Below are 20,688 nucleotides of genomic sequence, written 5' to 3'. Positions count from 1 at the left end.
TGCCCTCCACAGCTAAGATGCTGAACAACAGCTCAACCTGGAGCTGGGCTGCCGTGAGTCGTCAGCGACAGCGTAGGCTGCAGTCCCTGTGACAGTGGGTTGCCATGGGCTACCGTGTGTAACCAGCAGCCAGCGTGAGCGGCCAGCAGCCGCAGTGAGCGGCCATCCAGAAGCCGGCGACTGATCTGCCTCTCCTGGGAAGAGCATAATGATGGTGCCAAGTTGGGCCAGTGAAGCAACGTCCTCCACAACTAGACTGAAGAACAAAAAACGACAACAACTTGTCTGTTCCCCTTCCCCCAATTCCCCAGCACTGTCCCCATCCCCCCAATTCCCCAATTAAAAAAAACCCCAAAAATCTGAAAACAAACAAACAAAAAAACAGAAAAAAGACGTCATGACTTTTCCAACGACCCAATATTTATACTGGCAAAGTAGAATCTTCTTCCAAATCTTCTCTGCTAAATTCCTCCCTTACTCTTCTACGGATTCCTGGTTGAGACCTGCTTCTTCTAGAAAGCCTGAGCAGATTGACCCTGAGGCCTCACTTCACTCACAGACACACTCTCTGATAGAGGCAGGGTCATAGGGGTCCCTGGTGGGTTGAGGCCAGCAAAAGGAGCTTAATTATCAAAAAGACCTGAGGACTCAACGGTAGCCCTCTGAGATGAATTACTTGCCGAAACTAATCTGTTTTCAATGACCCTTATAAGGAGGTATCATGGTAGGTATACCAGTGATTGGAAGTCCAGTCTTGGAGATAGTACAGGTACAAATCTTGCTATTCTTTCTTAGCTCTGCCACATAAAGGCAAGTTACTCAAACATTCTATGCCTCACTTTTCTGCATATGTAAAATGGGAATAATCAAAGCACCAACTTCAGACTGTCAGCTTCAAAGGAGATAACTTAAATAATACATGTGTACCAATGCCTGGCACATTATATGTGCTCGATAAAAGTTAGCCATTATCGTTATTATTATTACTGTTCCAGTTGAATTCACTTAAAAATACACAACAAAGAAACAGCACATTTACAACAACAGCTATTATTTCATTGTCACAATGCTTAAAACGCATGCTGTCATGGAAGAGCCCAAGTGGCCCAGTGTGATCAGATGGGGGCCTTGAGCATGACAAGCTAAGGCACAGCCTTGTTAGAGGGGTCTGTAATTTGAATGGGAAGAAAAACCGATGTGCTACTGTCACCAATAAGCCACTATGCATTCTGCAGAACAAGGACGTGAAGAATGGTGCCTTAGCAAAGATTCACTATGGAAATGACCTACACTGGGGCTGAGGTTGCTCTCTAAAACCCAAGCCACATTCTTCATTTCTCATCAAGTGTTACTGTGCTGTGGCTTTAAGACAACGATGCAAGTTATTTGAAAAGTCGCTAGACTTTAAAAGAAAGCATATGAATACACAGCTACGATATTTTACACAAAATCACTTGGATGTATGAGAAAACTACACATTTACAATTACTGGTATCTTTTGTGAGCCTATTTATGCTCATTCACTTTCGGAGAAATGGGTTTGTTTATACTCAGTATAACATAAAGTTATATAAAAATAAAATAATTCAAAAGGCTAAAACATTGCATGAGTAACATGATTGTTATAAAAATCTGGGGTTTTCATGAAATGCTTGATCAGTACTCACTGCCCCATCCCCTACACATATGAAATTGTTGATTCCCAAATATTTGACACTTTTCAAGCATATTAGGATGGAATTTTTACATGTGTAAACAAAAATCTTCAAAACCATGTGACGCTTAATTCAAATGAGATACATTCCTATGCCACAGTCTGCCAACATATTTAAATAGCTTCTTAAGTCAGCTCTAAGACAGGAGAAATTATTAAGCGTTAGTTTTAGGAAATGAAATGAATAATACCCTTTCCTTCCAATCTAGTATCTTACATAGAACTGATGAGGTTGAACCTATTTTTATGAGGCATGTTTGAGGATGTTTGGCAGGTCACCTCATAGATTAATAAGTACATGAAGATGCAGCTTTTAAATGTTGATCCCAGTTGGCAAGGTGCTAACAATATATGTAAGAAAATGTTACTCTGACACCACTAGAGGGTACTAAGAGATACATCAAAGGTGTGAAGGGACCGTTACAAAAATATACTTGATTTCTACAGTTTGTCCCATTTTTTTACCCAAGTGATTAATTAGTGTAACTCATCAATTTGACCTCAGGGATCCTGTTCACCCATATGCTAGGCAGAACTCCACCCTTCTAGGTAGAAGGAAGACTTATTACACCTTCAACTCACCTCTGTCTGCTTTCTCCTCATTCGTCATCAAAAAGTTAACACTATTTTTTAAGGTAAAATTAAATTACTCGTTTTCGTATCTTAAAACTTTGACAGCATGTCTCCCACTGCCTCCTCCCATGTTTTCCCTCCTTTTCTATTAGATTTTCCTTCTGCAGCACATTATTACACAGAAGGCGAATACTGAGGGTACCGTCTTGAAGGACACGAAAAGCTTTTCTGCTTTTTCCATGTTTTTTAGGGGAAACACATTATGCTTTTTATTTTTCGAAAAGGTCACTAACACATAGGTATGTGAACCTGTTCCCAGAGAATGGATCAGTTTATGACAAAACATCCATTTCTTTGAGCAGACGGTGGCGACATAAGCCCTGGAAACATGGTAAAGCCTCACCAGGAAGCACTAATTACTGGTCTCTGGGGTCCTAGATAGATAATGGGATATCTTGTCTTCTTCAGCGTGCTTGGTTTCCTAGTGAGATCATTAAGAGACCGTTCCCATTGGGCTCTTCCATGTGTCTTTCATTACACCCATCACTGAGGTTCTGGGTTCTCAGGACCACCCTTTCCTACTGTATCTGCCCCCTGAAACAATTTCAAGTCAAGGACCTTATTCTGTTTCTTTCGCTAGAGTCCATTTGGAATTTGGAAAAAGAGCCATGACCAAAACACCAATGGAAAACAACATACTCTATCCCAGAAACAAGGCCAATGGTGGATTTAAGAGTTTGGTATCTCTATTATATTTTCTAGAATTAAACTAAAAAGAAAGCTTTCGACAAAATATGAAAAGGAGTCTGCTGGCCTTCAGATTTTTTTCTTCATCATATAATTATTCAAACTAAATAAATAGATAGAGCTTAGAAATATTAAAGCATAATGATTTTACATGAAAAAGAGAGTTCCTTTTCCATCAGCATACATAGTTTATTGAGGCCGTAATGGCACTGGTAATATGCTTCAGGGGCAAATGTTTCTTTAATAAAATGGTCAATTCTGAGTCCTGGAAAAGATCTGATGAGCAAACAGTTTTTATGATGTTTGGGCTATGATAATTACAAAGGTTTCTGCAGACAGTCATGGAAGTCAACGAACAATTTCTGGCTGGTCTGCAAGGGCCATAGAGCAAGTTTGGGAAGCGCAGGACGAAGCATCAAACATTAACTCATGGAAAGCTTTATAAAATGCCCTGGCTTCCTGACTGCCCCACAATGAGCATAAATTGTCCCACAACAATTGAAACAGATGTTTCCACTTTGCAAATATTTGCCAGAGAAATAAAGGTTTCATTTTCCAACCTATCCTTGAGCTGTTAAGACACTATGATAAATCAAGAATTTATATGCTGAAATGTATAATTTATTTGGAACCAGTGTGCCAGTAATGTTGCAAGCCACCAACTCAGCTGTTCTGACTGGAAAACATCACACTTATTTCCTGTAAATATGTGGCTCACTTTATAATTATTACATGTCAAAGGGTGTCTGACAAAATTTGAAAAGGCTACTTCCAATCTCACTATCATAAAGATATCATCACTAGGCAACATGGAGCTGATTTCATTTATTTTAGACTCCTACTTATTATTCTGTCCCTTTCTTCAACTTATGGGAGAAACTAATAGCGACAAATAATAACTTCCTCTGTGTTTTAGGGGGAAAAAATCACTGAATAACGTTCCTAAGAGAAATGAGCAGATTGCTTCCTCAATCTATGTTTGGCTCTCATATCGAACCAATGGGAACATCGATATTTTAATTAAATTAAATTTGATACAAAATAGTCTTCTCGTTCTAGTGTAGATGACTGACCATAGTATAGCTCCAAAGTTGCAAACCATTTTAATTCAATGGCTATTTATAAGGTTCTCCCCATGGATTGTTTGAGAAAGATTCTTTTACTATTGGAAGGGGGAGCACCTACAAATGCTGAATGAAAATAAAATTTCAATGTTAACTTGTTTCCTGTAAGGAAATGTTTGTGCTTCAAACATGTGATAGCAGATGTTAGTCCTGTCTTTCTGCCAAACTCAAATTAAGCTCTTTTAACAACTTCATATAGCACGTCTACTTTCATTTTTTTTTTTTCAATCAGCCCTGTTGTTCAATTGAATCTAAGTCACTTCAGTTTGTTATTCCTCGTGCAGCTGCATTTAAATGATGAAACTGCATTTATCTAGCCAACCTTAACCTCTACAAAGCTAGTTTGGACGAGGTCTGTCCATTGAAGTCAGCCGTTGTTAAAAAGGCACAAAACCCAAAGTACATTTTTACATTGGGAAATAAAAAAAACACTATATAGGAGGAAAAAAAACTAGTAAATTACATTGCCACACTGCAATTTTTCTTTTTAACCCTGAGGTTAACAATGACAAGATCCTCGCTGACCAAGATGGTGTGTTACATGTTTGTATGCCTGGCAAGGCGTAGCAGAGTATCTTACAGATGTATAAAAAGTGGGTAGACACATATATGGCTTCAGAGTAAAGAGTATTTTATCTATGGTCATTAAAAAAAAAATCACTATCATTTCATTGTATCATTCTAGAAATACTCAGAAAAGCTAGCATTTTATATCACTTTACTCCATGTTAATAGTCAAACCAAAAAGCAGTTGCTCTGCAATGGCTGTGGGGAAGGGAAGGTCACGGGCAGGTGCACCTTGAGGGCAACCCTAAACGAGGTCAAAGTGCACAGCTGAGCCCGTGCTGTGAGCCTGCACTTCTCAGACAAGTGCGTTTCACCCTGGCACACAGGTGTTTTGTAAAAACACCTTGCAGTCTGCTCTCTGTCAACTCAAGTATCTAAGAAAATTCACATCTGTATTTTTGAGAAAATACAGTTTTGGGCTTTAAGTTTTGGGCTTTTTTAACACATAAATATTGTATATATTTCATATAATGGTATAAACATACCGTTATATACAATTGCATATATGTATACCACTGTATATTTGTTTTTTAACACATAAAAATTATCTATTTAAGGTGTACAGCTTCATGCTTTGATATATGTATGCATTGTGAAATAATCCCCACAATCCAGCTAGTTAGTATAGCTGTCAAGCACATTTCTGTTTGAAAAATACTGCATATCGTGTTTCTGAGAAAGGACTATTCTAAAGAGGTGGAAGCTATTAGCTTCTCCTGTGATACACTGCCACCTCGATCCTGAATTTAAGTTGATGTGATGCATCTGAGTGAGCTTTTCTCTGACTATAAAAATATTTGCCCACTGTAGAGTATGTAGAAAATAGAAAAAATTCTACAACACCCCTAAACCTCTTGGATCCTACTACAAACAAATAATAATGATCACTGCTAATATCTGGTGTATTTTTTTCCAGCATTTCCTCAATGTATATATCTTTTTTTATATAACTGGTATAATACTCTATAGCCTTCAATTTTTATATACTTCATCTTGTATCTAACAATATTTTGTAATAACCATTTTCTGACAGATTTTAATAAACTTCTTCAAAAACACTATTTTATGGCAGCATAATGTTCCAATGTATAGAAGCAACATAATTATCTATTTCCCTATAGTTAAATGCTTAGGTTATTTCTACTTTTTCTCTACTATACATGGTGCTGGGGTTAAGTATGCAATTATATAAACCATTATCAGTGTCTTTGGGAGCATTATTTCCTTACACTTGATATCAAAATTTTAAAGTAATGGATATTTATTGCCAGTTTGCGCTTTCAGAAAAGTTGAACCAGTTACTGAACATTCCTTTTAGCAATGTAGGAGAGACTCAAATTTTACTTTATAAAAATTAAATACTAATTTTAGAAGAATAAAGGATTATTTTAATTTGTACTTCTTCTATTATTAGTAAAGTGGAAATGTCCTAGTATATGTTTTTTGGTATTGTTTGTCTCTATGAATTATCTGATTATATCATTTCCCCATTTTTCTATTGGTATTTTATTTGCTGATTTATAAGAACTCGCTATACATTAAGGATATTCACTGTTAGGCTGCTGATTTGTTTCAAATTATGACACATTTTTATAATTTGTCACTAACGGTTCAAACAATATCTATTATAAAGAATTTCAAAAATATACTGAAGGACATAATGATTATCCATGATTCTATTAACTAGAGATTGTTGAACACTTTATCTCTTCCTGTGTCTGTAAACATTTAAAAAATAAAACTGGAGTCATTATATTGTGTTCTGTATTTCTGAATCTTGTGACATAAGTATCTCCTCCTGACATTAAATATTCTTTTAAATCATTACTTTCATAGCTATGAGACATTCCCCTGCATAGGTACCCTAATGTATTTAAACCTATTCCCCCTTTTTAACATTATTTAGATTTATTTCCAAGTATCTGCTGTCATGACTAACCTGCAACGGGCAATCTTATACACCTGATACAATTGTGACGCAGTCCACACCCACCTCTCATCCACAGGCTGTCTAACAGCACACACACTCCACGTACCTGTTACTTGAGTAGGTGCTATCACTTGGCTGGCACTTGATGTAGATGCCTCAGGAGCTACTTCCACAGGCACAGGAGGTGATGTTTTTTCAATCACTACTATATGAGGATGGAGGGGAGAAAAAGGAAATTAAAGCCTGTTATGGACAAGAAGATCCCATTTCAAAATGCAAGCATAATTCAGTCTAGTAACATACCACAGTAGGTGCTAGATATTAAGAACGGTTACAGGTTCCTAAACCTCAGAGTATCCACCTACAGCCCCAGTTTCAACATGTAGCAAGAATCTCTGAGAGTAATTCAGAAGCCAAAAAAATGACCCTCCATCAAATGATGACCCTTGATAATGTTCTAATCATATACTACTCCTAACCACAAAAAGTGGTGAAAAACGTCTTTCTTTTGCCAGTATAATACTTATAACGCCAATAGTTATACTAACATTATATGAATCTATTAATATACTTAAGGGAATAATTGTAGTGATTTATTATACTTTAAAACCAAAGACAAAAAAAAAATTCTCATCTTACTCTTAACTGAGAATATGCTTAGGAACGGCACCGACTAACAAAGGCTACCTGGAAACTGCGGATGCAAATGAATAGTTGAAATGCCTGGAGAGAGCTGGGGCTGGCCAGGCTCAAGTTTGGTTTTCTCTTGGTCCAGTGAAGCTATTTCCTGGATGGTTGTATTACAAAGACAAAAAGAGAATTGAAAGTAGGAATTATTTTTAGTTTCCACATTACTATTTTCATTTAATTAATTCTACTCTTAGAAAGGCAATGAATATCATAGACATTAGACAAAAGCCTGTGGAATGATGTGATTTTTTAAAAAAAATATGAACTCTTGCTGTGCCATTACTACGGCAAGCCCTTGAGTTTTTCCTGCCGTATTGATCCATGCACACCCCTTCCCCCATTTCCCCAGAGCCCAACACACATGGTGCCCTTCAAAGGTTTTAAACAAATGCCTTGGCTCAGGGGCCCACACTTGGTCTGGAACAAAACTAGTCCCAGAGGAGAACCCAGTGGTCACCTGGTTCACACGGACCCGGCCCCAGGAAGACGGCCAGCCACACTTTGCAGATTAGATGTTGGATACAGCAGATGTGTCATAACAAAACACACGATGCATTAAAAGACGAGTCTTTTAAGCCCTTTAGCCATTATGGTTTTCCTTAACCTCACATCTAATCACTTGACACCTCCAGCTATGGGACTAGAACAACAGAAAACACGGGGACTTAACGGAGCCCCCAGACTTCCTCTTGTGTCCTGCTGCCCACTCCTGTCCCCTGGACCATAAGCAAAGAAACGGACTGGCACCCATGACTCAGCTTCCAGTACAGCCCCTCAGGGCCCAGGCAGACTGATCGGGCGACCTCACCCACACCAGTGTGGGGCCAGAGAGCTCATATTAAGACTTTATTAGAAGTAGTCACCCAGCTCCTTGGTCACTATTCCCCTGCTCCCTCTCTCTCGCTTTAATTACTGTCATCTTCCAGAAGGCTTAGTGCCCTGGCCTCCATTTCCCTTTTACCCCGTTTCGTAGTTTGAATGATCACCTTTTCTGTTTTTCATCAAATAGATGTCCTGCCTGAGTATCTCATGAAAGGTTCAATTGTGTAGGCATGAGTGCTTATAGGATACCTCCATTTAGATTCCACAAATGCCTTAAATCCAACCCTTCCCACACCATCCAGGCTCTCATTTCAACTTCATTTCTATCAGTGTGACAATCATTAGTCCATCCAGGTTTCAAGTCACTTTTTAGTCTTCCATTTCATTCCTCATTTCAAGCCCTGCCCATTTGCGCTATTCCTTATATTTGTTCATCTTTTTCCATATCCATAGCCCCCACTACTCTGGTCTGGACTCCCTCTCAAATTCTCAGTGTATTCTCGTAATCTAATTGGCCTCTCCAGCATCCTCTTTCTCCCTGTAAATCCTGCTGCAATTATCTTCTAAAAATATGAGCACTTATACTTTCCCCCACATTTTCCCTTCTTCTTAAGGATATAGAGTAACTTTCTATTAGCTATTTAAGATGATTTCGGTCTCAAATACACCCCACTCCCTGCAGCCCATGATCAGTGCCAGCAAGGAGCAGACAGATGTGAATACACTCCCGCAGCTTACAGGCACAATTTCCCCATCAGCCTGGGGCAGTAGACTTCCTGATCAACGCCACTTCTCCACTTTACAGGTAGGGTCCCGTTGAGTAGAGTACTTCCCCTCAGATCACAACTGCAATTCGGTATCCCACGCCTCCCCGAGTTGCTCTTTCTAACCCCGTCTCTCATGCTCCCCTCACTGACTTCTTGCTGTCCTCTCCCATCACACATTCGCGCATATAATTTCCCACCCCCGGACCACCCTGCTTTCTCTTCATCAATCTTTAATATCATGAGGCCCCCGTGAGGAGTCAAGACCACAAAGACTATGGTTGCATTTTTCCCACTGCCTCCTCTCCAAATGAACTGCAGTAAAAGTATACAAGAACATTTTCAGGCCCCCTTTCAGGTTCTTAATGAGAGTTACCATAAACTCAATCATAAACAGAGAAGAACGAAACTGAGATAAGATGAGGCTGTCAGGGAGCTGGCCAGCCCACTCACACGTTAAATGATTCCTCCTACATATCAACTAGAACTAAATTCAAAATCAATGCAATTGCAAACTACTGTATGTCACTGAACTTCAGAGATGCTCAGAGCTGCGAATGTTCATGTAAAATGGGCACATCTGTTGTACTCCTTTTTGGGGTTAATATAACATTCTTCCTTGTTGGATGTTGTCACTCTAAAATCATACTTCCCTTTTTTCTGGATTCTCTCAGCACATAAAACATGTTATTCTATCTCAAATTCATAAAATAAAGATTTTTAAAACTATTTATAATAATTTATATATGTGCCCCATTGAAATTCAAATACTTACTGCATTCTTCTCAACTGAATGAATGACACATAAATGTACAAACATTTAATAATTAGCTAATTTTCAAGTTATTAAAGAATCAAGCCAAGATTCAGACAAGGAGCAATATTACATAAACAGGACTTAGATCCAGAAAATTTCTGTATTTCCTACTAATAAATCTCACAATGCATAGTCCCATTTTATGCCCCAAACCAACAGATTGATAAAAATTTCTCTAAAACTTCTAAGAAGCAATATTCTAGTATTAATTGTAACTTTTCAAGGGTAAGCTCCATTCTTACTCTAATTTAATTCAAACATGTATGTTAAATTTTAGCTAAATTAAGAAGTACATCACTAGTATATATGCACTCCAAGACGACACCATTACATAAACACATCAGAGCCTTTCTTTCCATAGATGGTCCGGGGCATAAGTTGACAGAGTTCTGTTTAAGCCTGATTCCTATTAGCTCTATCATTTTATTCTCTGTGGAATTTAAGTTCCATGAGAACAAGGACTTTTGTCTGATTGGTCTCTATTGTTTTCCTAGCATTCAGAATACTACCAGTCATCTAGTAGGTGCTCACTAAATATTCCGTAAATGAATAATGCTATGTTTCCTTAAACCAAATGATGTATAATAGACGTTACTATATTTAAGTCTTAAAACACACATATTCTAAAAAGAAATCATTGTGAAGATTAAATAAAAAAAAAAAGACTTGCAAACAATAAATAAATTACCTTCTCAGGGGGTGCAGTTGCCACTAAAACCAGAAAAGAAAGGAGGAATTTAGTACAGTTTAAAACAATCTACTATATAATATTTCAATTTTTAAAATGCAATTGAACTCCAGTATCTTTCCAAAAGGATTAAGAATCATACTAAGTCAAATGTAGAATTATGGTCTACTATTTTGGAGAATTTTATACTTGACTGACAGGGAAATACTATCCGTGCTGTGTCATTCCATAATTAAAGGAGATCAAGTAGCAGATAAGAACTTATCTCCGTGTCTCTCATTAACTAAAAAAGTTAAAGGAGGCAACGCTTTCTGGCACATTATTTTATGCCTAATCTCAATTTTGTGGAACTTCCCATATCTTATTGTAGAAATTAAACATTTTCTTTAATTGGTCACATACATATCCTTAACATAATACACAATGGTTGAAATGCTTTCTGATGTCAGTTTAAAAAAAAAAAAGCCACTATTTCAATAAGAGACCTAAGAATGGTGCTACATTCTTGATGTATACTAATTTTTAATGAAGGCCAATGAGCATTATCAGAAAGATATGCTAATGAAATCATGAAAAAAATCACAAGCCAATAAAATCCAATGAGAGATTAGCATCAATAGGGTGAACAAATGAGATATTACACAATCATACACATTGCTGTAGGCCAGTAATGGTAGTGGTTACGCCTTTCTGTTTTGAAAGACTTGCTTTTCATTAATCAGTCCTCAGTATTAGTTCACCTCAAGCCTTAGGTGAACATTCACTGAAATTCTTCTCATGCGTTAACGTCTCCATAAACATTAGTATACAGGTTTGATAGATGCTTTAACTCTTAAAAGCAATCAGGCACCAGATTGCTACCACTGCTGCAATATTCTTGTGATTGGAAAAAGTAAACAAACCTTCTATGCTTCCTAACCCACCACCAACAAGGTCCTGAGGCAGACCCTGGACCAGAGCCAATTTCCTCGTGCTTATGCAGAGGATGAGTAGCTGCAAACACCAGGCCATGACACCCCAACTGGATAGGAGCAGCTGGTCCACGCTGTCAACGCTAGGTGAGGTCCTACCGGCTCTGCCTAACCACGGAAGAAGCACGGCAAGTGACAGAGTGGAATAAAACAGACTAGAACGCAGAAAGCTTCCAAGTCCTGAAAAAAGGTACCTCTACCCGGAAGGAGGCTTCACCAAGCTCCCAACTCTTCACTAACCTGGGCGCCTTCTCTCCTTACAAAATCTATAAATAGGTACCCGGAGTTCTGATCTAAGAATGAAGTGTGAAAAGCCAACAGGAGCTTTGTTAGAGCCATACAAACCTAAGATTTTGGTTCCTTCTATCTGGGGTGAAAATTTTTGTGGTAACGAAGATATTCAAAGTATTAGATATGCTGGTTTATCTACAGAGACAAAGATGGATATAATCTCTCTTTCTGAATGCCAGAGATAGTCAGGGTTCATTGTTTCTAGGCTCCCTTTGGTGTGTAAGGCCTAAGCCACCTTCTTGGGAAAATGTGCCCTTTGGTCCCATCACCTACTCTTTGTATGACATCTGGCAAGTCAGGTCCCCTCTCTAGGTCTCGAGTTTCTCAAATGTAAATCAAAGGACTGTACTAAGTGACCTCTAAGATCCCTTCAATGGACCCTATTTCCCTCCACTTTGCCTCCCATTATCCCTAACTGCCTATTGGGCTCCATTTCATAGAAGCCCAGTTGATGCTTTCACTTTAAGTCTGTGGATTCTACTTTTTAAAGTAAACAAATATTTATTAAATGGCCTTCTAGACACAGAAATGAATTCGGGCTATTCCTTGAGGATCTAAATCACTCTCCAGGCATAGACACCAAGAAAAAGCGGCCCCAAGCAGCAAGATTATGTCCTGAGATCACCACAGTATATTGTTACCGGTTAGGTACATACTGCTCTGAAGCAGTAGTTCTCCATCAGGGTAATCTGTCCCCCACCCAGGGGACATGTGGCAATGTTTGGATGCCTTTTTGTTGCAACAACTGGAAGGGGAAGGTGCTATCAGCACCTAGAGGTGAGAGGCCAGCGGTGTTGCTAAACATCCTGCAATGCACAGAGCAGCGCCCAACATCAAAGAATTACCCACCCCAAAATGTCAATAGGGCCAAGGCGGCAAACCCCTGTTCTAGAAGGGTATAAACAGGGAAAACCAATGCAAAGACACACGAGACAGAAGGCTAGGTCCAGGATCCATTTCCATGCTCACCTTCTGGCTCCGCCACGCCTGGCCCGTGTTCCCGGGAGAAGGTCAGGGCCTCCACTGGCTCTTCCTTGGCTGGGAGAGGTGGAGGATGAGTACTTTTAGCAACAGGTTGAGTGTTCTTTGGCTTGACAAATACAGGTCCTTTACCTACATGGTGATGGATTGGCCTGCGTCTATGAACGCCAGAAACCGTATAACCCATTCCACCAGGACAGATTTCCTTAAAAGCAGCTAGATTTGGGATGGGAAAATATTCCTTTTAAAAATCTAACAGTGCAAACTTATACAGAGGAAAATATCATGATGAGTATCTCTTAATAAATCATCACTAATATAGTTACATTTAAAATCTTCAAAAACAGATGCAAAATGCTTGTATTTCTGTTAAACGTTCATATTTACAGAAAAAAAACCAACCCTCTCTTTTACTAAACATTTTACTATCTGTTAATTCCTTATCCTACACAATCAGAAATATATATATATATATATATATTTATATATATGGCATATATAAGGTCATATATTTTATATATCATATTGTATATATCAGCAAAGAATTAGGAGATATGTTTTATATTTAATATTATATATAGCATTATATATTACATATGTGAAATATGTAATATATATCTCGTGAGTGTATGTATATGTGTAAAGCAAAAATCAGGCTTTTTTCCTCCTGCCTTGGCATATCATTAGTTATAATATTAACAAGAAACTCAGTAACATCTCCCTAAGTTGGAGGACTAGCAAGAAGATTAAAAAAAAAAACAAGAAATCACTATTGAGGGAAATGAGGTGCTGAAATGTTCATTATTCCTTTCTGGTTGAAGAGCCCAAAGGACTCAGCCAGGATGGAGTGTATCAGCTGATAAGGAGAGGTTGCTTAAGAAGGGCTGAAAAGGGGAGGTGTTTTTGAAGAGAGTCTCAGGGTAGTGAGGAGTCCAGCAAATTAAAACATGCTAATGAGAATGATGGATAGAAATCATGATACAAAGGGGCATACCATACCACAATGTACTTATTTTCAAGGAAGGGAATGACAAGTGGGCAAAAGGCTGACCTTGACCAGCTGGTTTAATTATCCAGAGGACAGGGCGTATTCTGTGCCCTGGAACTGCTACCCTCGCCAGAAAGGCGGTTTTGTACAGTGAAAAAAAAAAAAAAAGTAGACTGGGCACATGTGATTGGTTAACCTCCACTGCATAATACTCAGAAATAAGTAAAGGAGAAAAGACAAGGGTGGTAAGGCAGTGTGTGGCCCAGCGAGGAAAATCCACCTAAACCCTGGGTGTTGGTGTTGGAGGCGAGTTGCCCAATGCAGACACCAAGGAGCTTATGGTCTCCTTTTTTATTTCTACTTTTAAAATTGAAAGTAAAATAAGTCATTTCTCACTTCCACTGAACAAGAGGTCTCCTATTGAATGTTCTGGACCTAAAATTAGTTCCTAATAAAAAGGAAACTCTAAAATACTCCTTAAAGCATGCTAAAACATTGTTTTTCTAAGGATCACACATTAAATGGTGGAACCTTACTCTTACAGTTACCTATGAAATATAATGCTTATTTGAAGAATAGATGTTTCCAGAAGGAAACATGGTTTTCTATCAAATAGCTGAAGTATTAATGGACAAAATACTAGTTTTATGAAAATCACATGTAACCACAAATTGGTTAAGTGTAAAAATTTTACTTTTACTATTATTTTCAATGTAACTATTGTATGTTATGAAGGAGTCTCCCTGTGTTACACTCACCATCTTGATTTACGTACCATGTAAGGGTTATGAAGCTATCAAAATTGAACTTCAAGAGAAATGTGTCTATGAATGAGAAAGATCATTTGTTTTTTTATTACTTTTTAATAATGAGTGCATCAGATCCTACAGGAGGATACTGGGGCCTTTTGGAGATGTTCAAAATTATCCAGTTTACCAAAATACTATCAATATTATACTATCCTCTGCCTTACCAGTTCTTTCTGATCCTAATCACCACCAAAGGAGGATCATAATATTTATATGTAAACTGTGTCTGCAGTGTTAAGTTACAGCTTTAAGACTTTAATGGCCCTGTAACAGTTTATACACTTCCCTCAGTGGGAAGCATCTTATCAAACAAGCAACTGAGTAAACTTTTTTATGCCCACTCTGCATCAGTGAAAGTGAGGCCATTCCTTTGATAATATCATGGTGCCCAATATTTACAGGGTATGTTTCTTTCTCTTCCATTTAACTCTGTTTGACCCTGCTTAAGAAGTCGGTGAGTCCTTGGTAAAAGCAAGGCACTCAGATAAATTGAATCTTCAGGGCATTAGGCAATTATGTACCAAATTGAAGGATCAAGAATAATTAACTTCTTAATACTCAGCTCCCTCAGGGAAGTTCGTAGGGACTTTGGCAAGATCCACCCTTGAGTCATTCAAATTCAGTTCATTTCCAGTTGGAGAAATTAAACACAATGTTCATAACACAACCTGACAAGCACATATTCAATAAACGAGTCACTGAGTCAACCTGCACAAGGTCTAGTTAGTGTGCAAGTGGTGAGCGGCCAATCACTCAGAAAGCACATGGCCCAACAGGGGCCTTCTGGTCTCTCGACACTTTTAAAAAGGAGACTTAAAGTCCTAGAAGTGAGGATAAAATGCAATGGCTTTTCTTAACATTCAAAAGGAAGTCTAATGTTACACAGAAATGGGAAAGTCGCTTTGCATGTAATTTTTTCCACTGATTCAACCTTCTCTATTCATGGTTTCTACAGAAGTGACAAAAAAAACACTGTATTATTAGAAACTAAATTTAACGTCAGAAACAACAACAAAAAAATCACTGTAGCTGCCAAAGTTGTCCTGTGTACTTCTGTGGCTGGGGATGAACGTGAGCGTGCGGCTGGGCGTGTCTTACCTGTGCCTGGAAGGGGACATTTCTCACAGTGTGGGCCCCAGGCCTTGCCCACACTACAACAGCAGAGCTGCTTGGTGAGGTGAACAGACAGAGGGTGCATACACTGCCTTCCGGAACTGACAAGTCGGTAACAGGGCCCCTTCTCTTCAGAAATCACAGGGATATCCGCTGAAGCAGAGACACAAGGCCTGACGTCACCCAAGAAACAACAAAAACCAGATCGACTTTTCACATAATAGTCAAACGAACCTTCACGTCTAGATTAGAAACCGTACTTCGGAATGAATCTATCTAGATTTAGGACCAAACCTTTCTTGATTTAGAAGTCAGTTTAACAAATGAGTTTTAGAGTCAGGACACCAAATATCCCATGCAGTACATGCTTCCATTTTAGCAAGCATTAAGTCAGATATAATGGGCATCAGTGAAAAACACAAAACGAAAAACTTTCAACCAAAATCTACCTGTCCAAATAAACCTAGTCACCTATTATCAAAATTACACCTCATTTGTTTTCTTGTATTTAGCCATAATGGCAGTTCTATGGTAGAATCTGGTGAAGAACCAGGTACTATGGAAAATCACAAACTGAACACAGTGATGCTGTCAGCCAGCTATTGCTTTTCTCACTTTGAGCACAGTGAGAGCTTGCAGGGCCTCACCCTAGGCCGGTGAACAGCGCATGGCAGGCAGGGAGTGTCCACATTCCCAATGCCACACAAGGCCTCCTGTCCATCGAGACAGCACCCCAGAGAAGGCACAGATGAAGTATCGACCCCTCAGAAAACATTGCAAAGGCACACCAGCCTGCATTCCTCCAATATCAAAATCCTAATCCTGATCCTTCTACTCTAAAAGTTTAGTAGCTATGATTCATGAATCTAATAGCTAGAACCTCTACTGGGTAGAGAGAAAATATGAGAATAAGTAAGATATACCCCTGCCTTCCAGGAGCTCACTTTCTAATGTAAATGTGGACAGAGCATGTTCTACAGAGCCAGCTCCAGGCCAAGACAAAATTGCTTAGACCACACTTGATGGTCACTTCTCTGTCCTCTACCCTATCACAGCCACAGCTCTTCTCTATATACTGTCCAAATGAGGTTTTCCCAATTTTCCATTCCCATACCCAATTCCTCTAGTACCTGATGCTTCCAAAACTTCCTCTCCTTTCTGCTCAGACCTAAATTTTCATTCTTCCAAAAGGACTAACATCTGAGCTAAATGCTGTTAACAAACAACCTGATTAAATTGAGATGCTATAGCACAGTGAAAAGATCAAGGGTTTTTAGAGCCAGACAGACCTGGGTCCACATGATAGGTCTACCATTTGTAAGCAATATGGACTAAGGGAAATGACTCTGACAGGTTGTGATGGTTAATTTTATGTGTCAACTTGGCTAGGCCATGGTATCCAAATATTTGGTCAGAGATAGGTCTTGCTGCTGCTAGAGAGGTATTTTTTTACATGAAATTAACATTTAAATCAGTAGACTTTGAGTAAAGCAGATTACTCTCCAGAATGTGGGTGGGCCACATCCAAACAGTTGAAGGCCCTTAAAACAAACAAACAAACAAACAAACAAGCAAACTGATCTCCCTGGAGAAGAGAGAATTTTGCCAGTAGACGGCCTTCACACTCAAGGTGCAACATTAACTCTTCCCTTAGTCAACAACCTGCCATTCTACTCTGCAGATGTTGGGCTTGACAGTCTCCATAATCATGTGTGCTAACTCTTTAAAATCTACACACACACACACACACACACCCCTATTGGTCTGTTTCTCTGGCGAAAACCCTGAATAACACACTGGCTAAACTGCACTTGTAAATTGCAGGCTCAATGTACAGATTAGCAATATCATGTTAAACCTTTGGTACCGAATAGACACAAAATGCATGCCACACACTCATTTTGATAATAAAAGTGGACATCTCCATCCTCTCAAGGGTATTTGTACTCAACCTGATCACTGCTTAGCAGAATTTCAACAAAGCGAAGACAGTCAAAATGAGTTCTCATTGGTGAATTGGAGAATGGGGGTTAAGGGGAGTCGAGGAGGCTCTCCTAAGGCTTTAAAACTAACAAAGTCTAACACGGCCAGCTTTGCCTAGTCGTAAAGTGGTAGAAGGGAGAAGTTTGAGTCTTTTCCTTTCCCTTCTCCTACTGACTTTCTGGAGCCTATGCAAGTATGTTAGGAGGGATCAAAAATCACAGAGAAAAAAAAAAAATTAAGAGCAGTGTTATGACTCCCAAAAGGATGTGTCCCTGGAAAGAATGACCCTCACTCATATAGTTTGTGTATTTGTATGAATATGTGTATCTATAGATTGTACCTCTATCATCTTAAGTACATATTTTCCATAGCTTTAGTATAATCAGCTCATAAATGAGTTTGCTCCAAAATTTCCTCTCCAAAGTGTTTGGAGCTCACAACTCGTACTTTCATAGAAACAATGTCAGGTCAACTCACAAGAGCCTATTTTGCACGTAACAGAGCTTAATTTTAATACTGATTACATTCACGTTAGTCCTAGATCCCAGGAATAAGGGCCATTCGGAGCAGAACAGAGCAGGGTTTCCTCAAATCCTCAATGTTGGAAGTGACATCGGACCCCTTCCACTTCTTTCTCCACGCTCATTTCCTTGTATCCACCTCATCCACATATCCAGGGTAGTGATACATCTTAGGCACCATCCCTGTTATACTTAACACTGTTCACTCCTCTATCCACATATTCTAACTTGAAGCCACCTACCATGGCTGTCCCCCAAATTAAATTGCACTGCAAATCAGCAGTTTAGTGTTTTAAGGGATTAATATGTGTGTGCGTGTGCATGTATATTAAGAGATTATCTGCTAATTAAAGTGAGTCTCTGGTTGTTATCTCATGCATTGTGTGTGCACACACACACAAAGTAAAATTTTAGGCATTTTACCATTTGGAGAATAAAAGTAGAAGTCTAGCAAGCTAATTCTTACTAAACATCTTACCCTAAAAGATCTGTTTTATAGACCTTTGTCTTCCCATCATTTCCTAACCCAAATATTCTTCGTAAGTGCTGGGGTACCTGGGGTACTGGTGGTTTTTTCCCATAACAGCTTTCCAAAGCACTTTGAGTGGGGGCATTTTGGGGAGTAAGAGACTCATCGGTTTATATAATCATCAATAGGTTAATTGGTGAGTCTGGGAGCTTCAGACCATGTTCTAACTAAATATTTTGCCTCATCCCAACTGCGCCTAAGAATAAGCAAGTAATAAAAATCTGCTCCTTCAAAGATGGAAGGAAACCAAGAAGGAAGCCATTAAAAGGGTCTAGCTTATGTACCTAAGTTTCATTAATACTCCTATTATTCAAGCTTTCTTTGATCTACAACTATGTGGACAAACAAGTATTGATTTATGCCTCAGATTTCCAACCCGGTGTGTCCTTCAAAACTGCCCCTATTTTAATATCTAAATTACCTGTTATTCTTTTATCATTTTAAATGACTCTCATGGCAATTTCATTTATTTAATTAAACATCTCTAGCATTTTCACATTCTAGACATCATGACACATAAACCCAGGAACAATATACTACCGAGTTATACAAGATCAGTGTTTCTGTTGTCTGAGTATCTTTAACCGCAGATAGAAGACTAGTTCTAAGGAGTAAATCATTAGTATACTAAATATATTATTTAAAATATGGCACACAATTATCCATTCTTTAAGTCATAAGGTTTTATGATATACTTAATAAAAATTAGTATTACTAACGATTTCTAAAGAATAGGAGAAAATGAGTATGAGACAGAATACTGAGGAGCGATAACAAAAGGTGCTGGTAAGTGGCTACACTGAAACAGTGGCTTTGCAGATTGCTGTTGATGGTGGTTTGTTTGTTTTTTTCAGGATGTATTGCTAAGATTAGGGTAAAAAGGTTTAGGTACTCTATACAGAGGGAACATTTCAGAGACATAAAACCTATTGGAAATGACACACCAGTCAGTCAGGAGAACAAATTTTTTGCTCTCGGCTAGAGACACGCGAGTAATCTTCCAAAGAAATAAACCTATAGCTCTGTATCCAAGTATAGTCTTCAATCACCATATATCCAATGCTGATAGCGATTCAACCACAAAACACAGTAAGAAGATAAGATGCTATGGTTCTCTTCTTTCAGTTTCCCAAAGGTGTATTTAACAACTTACACTTAGTTGTAGGGTCATACAATAAATCTGATTATACTTTCAAAGAGATGCTGCTCTCATCAATTCGAATATAAATCGGTATCATTAACCTGGTCTAGAACGCTAAACTTGGAGGCACAAGCCCAGTTTTAAACCTTAAATGTCAGTTACTAGCTGCATGATCTTAAGAAGTGACTGAAACCCTCTTTGCTTCAGTTTCCTAATGTGTAAAAGGGGAATACAACCGTCATAAAGATGCTAGGGAAATTTAAATCAAAAATGATAAATACGACTGGCTTTTAGAAGGAATTGGTCTCTTCATCTCATGACTTCCAAGGTTATGGAAGAAATTCCTAAGCACATCTTCTCTCTAATCCTCTATTTCTGTCAATTAGCACCAAGCCAAGAATACTGTGTAACAGCAAAAGTCCAGGCTCAGAATTCTTTTATCTGGGCCCCTTTTTACTGAACCTATGAATATACCCTGTGCAGTACTCATCCTGGAGCTCTTGAATTCCTGAAGAAAATTAATTGTCAGCAAGTTTTCCTACTCCAGTTGCAAAAGTTAATATACTTTTGTTGGATTTGCTCTGTCAAGTCCTAAAATTTCACCTTTCTCCATAAATAAATAGGGAAGAAGGTCTAGAGAATGCTGCTGCGGCATCCTAAGCCACAGATGGAGAGGTCAGAGGCAGCAAATGCCAGAACCCTCCTACATTCCTTCTTTTAGCTTGTCTAAGTCAAAGACAGAGAGTGGACAAGGAGAGAAAGAGAAATGGCTGCAACCTTTGGCTGGAGTCAAGGAATTCTGAGGTTGCTCACCTCAGTGCATTCAAGAACAGCGAGAGCTTCCCATGGCTCCCTTGCCAAGTGCATTTCTCTGAGTTCACAGTCAGCCACATCTTTTATAGCCTAGATATGTCCTAAATTCATG

At 38.7% G+C, this 20,688-nt stretch overlaps 1 protein-coding gene across 1 annotated transcript in view; it reads right to left on the bottom strand.

Moving 5' to 3' along the window:
• Nucleotides 1–20,688, bottom strand: part of LTBP1 (latent transforming growth factor beta binding protein 1) — a 371,909-nt gene that overhangs the window by 119,885 nt on the left and 231,336 nt on the right. Inside the window, exons 11-15 of the mRNA XM_019653802.1 lie at nt 15,575–15,742; nt 12,668–12,895; nt 10,437–10,459; nt 7,343–7,442; nt 6,762–6,860 (exon numbers count right to left, since the gene is read on the bottom strand). Of these exons, the coding sequence (XP_019509347.1) occupies nt 6,762–6,860; nt 7,343–7,442; nt 10,437–10,459; nt 12,668–12,895; nt 15,575–15,742 (618 nt within the window). The remainder of the gene's footprint in view (nt 1–6,761; nt 6,861–7,342; nt 7,443–10,436; nt 10,460–12,667; nt 12,896–15,574; nt 15,743–20,688) is intronic.

The sequence above is a fragment of the Hipposideros armiger genome, unplaced genomic scaffold, assembly GCF_001890085.2.
Source record: "Hipposideros armiger isolate ML-2016 unplaced genomic scaffold, ASM189008v1 scaffold_207, whole genome shotgun sequence".
In the NCBI taxonomy this organism is placed as follows: Eukaryota; Metazoa; Chordata; class Mammalia; order Chiroptera; family Hipposideridae; genus Hipposideros; species Hipposideros armiger.
Note: the sequence above shows the minus strand (reverse complement) of the source record. Positions and strands in the feature narration are given on the sequence as shown.